Genomic DNA, 5171 nt, shown 5'->3' on the forward strand with positions numbered 1-5171 from the left:
CTACTGATAAAGGTTTCTTCCCATAAAACGTCTAGAGACAATTAACATTTTTCACGTCCAATCTCAATGTGTTCATCTCTATATCTGTCCGAATTTGATGTCCTGTTGATGTCCTCCCTAATCTCTGTCTTTCCTAAAGGGAAGAAAACACACAATTCGTAACATCTGTTTAGAATTATACATAACAAGGTTTTATAATTTGATTTGATGAAAATTAGGGTTCAATATATGTTTACTTTCCTGGACAAATACCATTGATTTCTTGCATATCAAAACAATATACATTTAATTAACTGGACAAAGTCGTAATGCACTCGCCTCTCACCTACGCTATTCCTCATCAAAAAGGTTCAGATTATAAGCCGCGCACGCGACAACCAAATGTTTTCTTATTTACTACCATTTCCTGCTTTACTTAGTTTCTTGATAATTAGGCTTCTACAATATACTTACCCAAGAACTTGCTCGTACTAGCTGCCTCCAAACAATTGCACTAGTGTTTAGCAATGGGTTGACGGCAGAATTGATCGTCAGTACAAACAAGATCACCCACCCATAGGCGTCATCCGGTATGGTGTATCCCCCTTTTGCCAGTATTCCTAAAAACAGCGTAGATTTACACTAGATGTATATACATATTAATATATGCAGTTGGGGTGTGTTAAAAAGGATGTACATTTTGTAACTATTGGAAATCAGACAGGACATTCCGTCTGAAACTTTTCGTTAGACGAAAATCACACATGTATATGTATATTCATATTTCCGTTTACTGAACACACCTTAGCGCAGCGCATGAAGGAAACTAGCGCTTGTCAATACGTACCCATAATACCGATAGGTAACCAACAGCAAAAGTCGGTCGCCACCACCAGGAAGAGGACTCTTGCTACATATATATCCAATTGACGAGTCTGTGTCATCAGTCCAGCACTTGTCTTTACACTTTTAAACATACAAAACTCTCCTAAGGCTACAACTATAAAGATGAAACTGTTCAGGCAAACGAACACTGCGAATGAGTATTCCGAACCAGATTGCTTGTCTCCTGTAAGTGGCAAGGTGAAACACACCCCTGATTGAGAATAAAATTCTCCTTTAAAGTACAACTTACTAGGAAATGCAGGAATTACTGCAATTACAACTGACATCAACCACAAGACTCCTGATGCAGCGAAAGCAAATTTCCTCGAAATTTTCTTTCTGGAATAAAGGGACATGGGGAACACTGTACGAAATGCTCTATCTATGGTTATTGATAAAATAAGAAAAGTTGACATTTCACTGGATATATTAAAGATTATACCAGCTAAGGTACATATTTGACTTTCTCTCCATGCTTGACTGTTCCACGAGTACACCCCTCTGTAACGGACATCGGCAGCGCCTATAATTAGTAGGTATATACCCATAAGACAGTCGGAGATACTCAGGAACAGCACAAAGATCGAAAAGGTGGTGATGGTGGTGGCATGTTTGGCGATATATAATGAATATATAATCACAAAAACGTTTCCAATCAAAGCAAAAACTCCGATTATCCAGAGACACATTTTTTGTGCATTGGAAGCAATCAAGTCATAACAGGATGATATCGCATCGGAGTAGCACAAATCATCTTTATACCTGCACTTCTCTATTTCAGATAAATCTTTAACACAATGATCGTCGTCAACAGATTCAGGTTTCACACAACACATGAAAGGAGTATCAGTAAGTAAGATTAAAAGCTGGTCTAAACCTTGAAATATGTGTTCTGTAACTCTAACCTCGTTGCCTACGATATTTAAAAACTTTAAGTTACTGCTGTTGGTGAATGTTCCAGTTGGTAAATCTAGAAAGGAATTGTAAGATATGTCCAGGAAGGATAGAGACGAAGGTAAGACAGGTAAGGCAGATAACATATTATTGGCAAGATATATACCTTCAAGTCGAGATAGTTCTTCAAATGAATCACGAGGGAAAGCTGTTAATCCGTTATTAATTAGAGACAGATTTCTAAGTCTATGAAGTCCAGTAAAGATATTTTCTTGAAATTCTCTTAACCGATTGTTATCTAGAATAAGATCGCTGAGGTTAAAGAGTCGACCAAAAATGTATTTTGACAGAACTCTTATCTGATTGTTCTCTAGATGTAAATAGGACAGAGCAGGTAGTCCATCAAATAGGTTACTTGAAAGATCTGTAATTTCATTGTGAGAAAGATCCAGTTTTATCAGTGAAAAGAGTCCATAAAATACATGGTCTGGGATCTCTTTTATCTTATTGTTTTTTAGATGTAAATAGGTAAGAGCAGATTGTCTATCAAACGGGTTGTCGTTAGACAGATCCATCAGCCTATAGAATAGATTACCAGGAAGACCCATTATTTCATTGTTAGACAAATCAAGATAGCTAAGGACAGATAATCCATCCAAAAGATCCTCTGGAAGATCTCTTATTCCATTGTTAGACAGATCTAGATAGCTAAGGGCAGATAATCCATCAAAAAGATCCGCTGGAAGATCTCTTATTTCATTGTTAGATAGATCTAGATACGTGAGGGCAGAAAGGTCATCAAATGGATAAGTCTTTTCGAATAGTTCATCAGTCTGACCTGGAAGAAAAGATATTCTATTTTTCGACAGATCAAGATAGGTAAGGGCAGATACTCCGCTAAACAAATTATCTTGAAGAACTACAATACGGTTATTGGACAGATCAAGTTCTTTAAGTGAATAGAGTCCATAAAGTATATAATTTGAGAGTGCTGTTATCAGATTGTTGTTTATATGTAGACGAGTGAGAGCAGACAGACCATCAAATAGAACATCTGGAAGAGCTGTTATTTTATTGGTGGACAAATCTAGAGAGGTAAGACCAGATATTCCATTTAATGGATTATCTGTCAGATTTACTATATCATTGAAGGACAAATCTAGAGAGGTAAGACCAGATATTCCATCAAACAGATTATCCGTAAGATTCGTTATTTTATTGTTTGACAGGTTTAGATATTTAAGAGCATAAAGGCCATCAAATAGATTATCTGGAAGAGATGTAATCTGATTGTTTGACAGATCGAAACAGGTAAGAGCAGACACTTGATCAAACCCATCATCTTTTTTAATGTCGGTAATCAGATCCAGCAATCCATCAACCAAAGTAAACAGGTCATCTATTGTTTTATCTATAGGCAGATCTGAAAGACCAGATTGTTCATCATATTCGTTATCTTGAAGATCTGATGTTGTAAAAAGATTATCAGGAAGAAATGTTATTTTGTTGTAAGACAAATCCAGCTTTGCAAGTGAAGGGAGACCGTGGAACAAAGTCCCTGGGAGGGATGTTATCTGGTTATTTTCTAAATCTAGATATGTAAGATCAGATAATCCAATAAAAATGTTGTCCGGAAGATCAATAATTCTGTTGTTAGACAGATCCAGTTTCAAAGGTGAAGAGAGTCCGTGGAATACGTTACCAGGTAAACGATTGATTTGGTTAGATGATAGATCTAACGATAAAAGACTAGACAAGTCTTGGAAGACATACGGAGTTAAAGAGGACCATATATTACTATTAGACAACCTAAGTGATTTCAGGGTATATAACCCCGTGGTTAAATTGCCTGTTAATGAGGAGATGTCTGTTAGCTCTAGATAAGTAAAGTTTGACAAGTTAAGAGAATCCGCAGATAGTGGATCGCTCTCGTTTGTCATAATGGAGACATTCTTGAAATGGGACCGTAGAACAGTCAGGGGACTATCACGGACGCTGACGATTAAACCTAGACACATACAGATTGGCTCTGAAGCCCAGTCACAGTGAGTCTCGTCACGATTGCCCTTACACTTGCATTCATCGACACACTTTTCCTTCGTGAAGTTTCTGGGTACTTCACAAGAGTGGTTCACTGTACAGTGTAGTTCTGAAACACATTTATAAGGTATATCTAAACACGTGATGATCGTGATGTACAGAATCATAGTTACATGTAAGTATGTACTATAATCCGTCCTGATGTAGAGATCGAGATGTAATTACTTAATATACAAAAATATAGATTGAAAAAATGGAAAGTAAAATATGGTGTTTCATTAGGCATTATAATTGTTTTCCTTATCTGGTCTAGGTAAAATTAGTGAAGCAAGATTCTAGTTTTACATAGGAAAATTTATAGTAAGAACTATAAGAATTTATTTCAATAAATTAATGCTGTATGGCTTTTTTTGATGGTAAATTGTTTTTATTATCGTCCTTAAATATCAGTATACAACCAAACATTATCATGTAACATTTTATTAATTGCATTTGAACTTTTTTCTCTTGCATCTTAGCAACAATTTATTTTAGTTGGAAACAATGTAGGACACCATTGAAATGATATACATGTGAGTCAATAAATGGTAACACCATGTCATTAATATCAATCTTTCACCCTAAACCAAGTGCATGATGTAAGAAATTAAACAGAGATATATATAAACATTGTTTAAAACGAAAGCCGTGAACTCGTCTTTTTCCCTTGAGATAACTCTAATGATTCTAACAAGAGAGAGTAGGTCATTCTTCATTTATGTATATATATTTGGTTCCAAACCTGGATTTACAAATAGAGAATTTTGTGCCTCTTGATATGTATAGTTTAAAAGATCATGCACATTACAAATTCCTTCTGAAATAGAAGCGGAAATTATATTTTTATTATGCAACTTACATACGAAAATAACAAAAAAAAAAAAAAAAAAAAACAAGAAAATTAAATTGGACTGATACCAAATCTAATTTGCTATATTCGCGCTCTAATTATGAGGTCACAATGAACGTCCGTCACATTTCTGCTGGATCATAAACACCAACTGTGTAACACTTTGAAGTGATTGTTGTCGTACTGATGGAGGGGTACTTATGCTATAAAAGTATTTGTAGTGTAATATTTACCACATTCGTGTCCTGTTTCCCGTCCTGGACACTGAAAGTCACATCTGTGGCTGACGTGATCGTACGAGGGATCTTGACACGCGTATGGATTCCTGTATTGAAACTGTTCATCTGATGAAATAATTGAAATTGACATATCAGTATTCATTTTTTCATATTTTGTAAATACAAATGACATAATTAAACCAAATTCAGAAGTGTTGTCCCTGAGGTTTGCTGTAACCTTCATGACATGGAGCATTACAAATCAT

General features: G+C 35.6%; 1 protein-coding gene across 1 annotated transcript; it reads right to left on the reverse strand.

Moving 5' to 3' along the window:
• LOC132559053 (G-protein coupled receptor GRL101-like) lies at positions 1-5171 on the reverse strand. Its single transcript, XM_060223658.1, has 5 exons — positions 5165-5171; positions 3305-3349; positions 827-2791; positions 454-599; positions 1-133 (listed from the first exon to the last, which is right to left on the reverse strand). The coding sequence occupies exons 1-5, from the start codon at positions 5169-5171 to the stop codon at positions 32-34; spliced, it is 2265 nt and encodes a 754-aa protein (XP_060079641.1). The 3' UTR covers positions 1-31.

The sequence above is a fragment of the Ylistrum balloti genome, unplaced genomic scaffold (assembly GCF_031769215.1).
Source record: "Ylistrum balloti isolate Yb309-2 unplaced genomic scaffold, AGI_CSIRO_Ybal_v1 Utg370846, whole genome shotgun sequence".
NCBI classification, from domain to species: domain Eukaryota; kingdom Metazoa; phylum Mollusca; class Bivalvia; order Pectinida; family Pectinidae; genus Ylistrum; species Ylistrum balloti.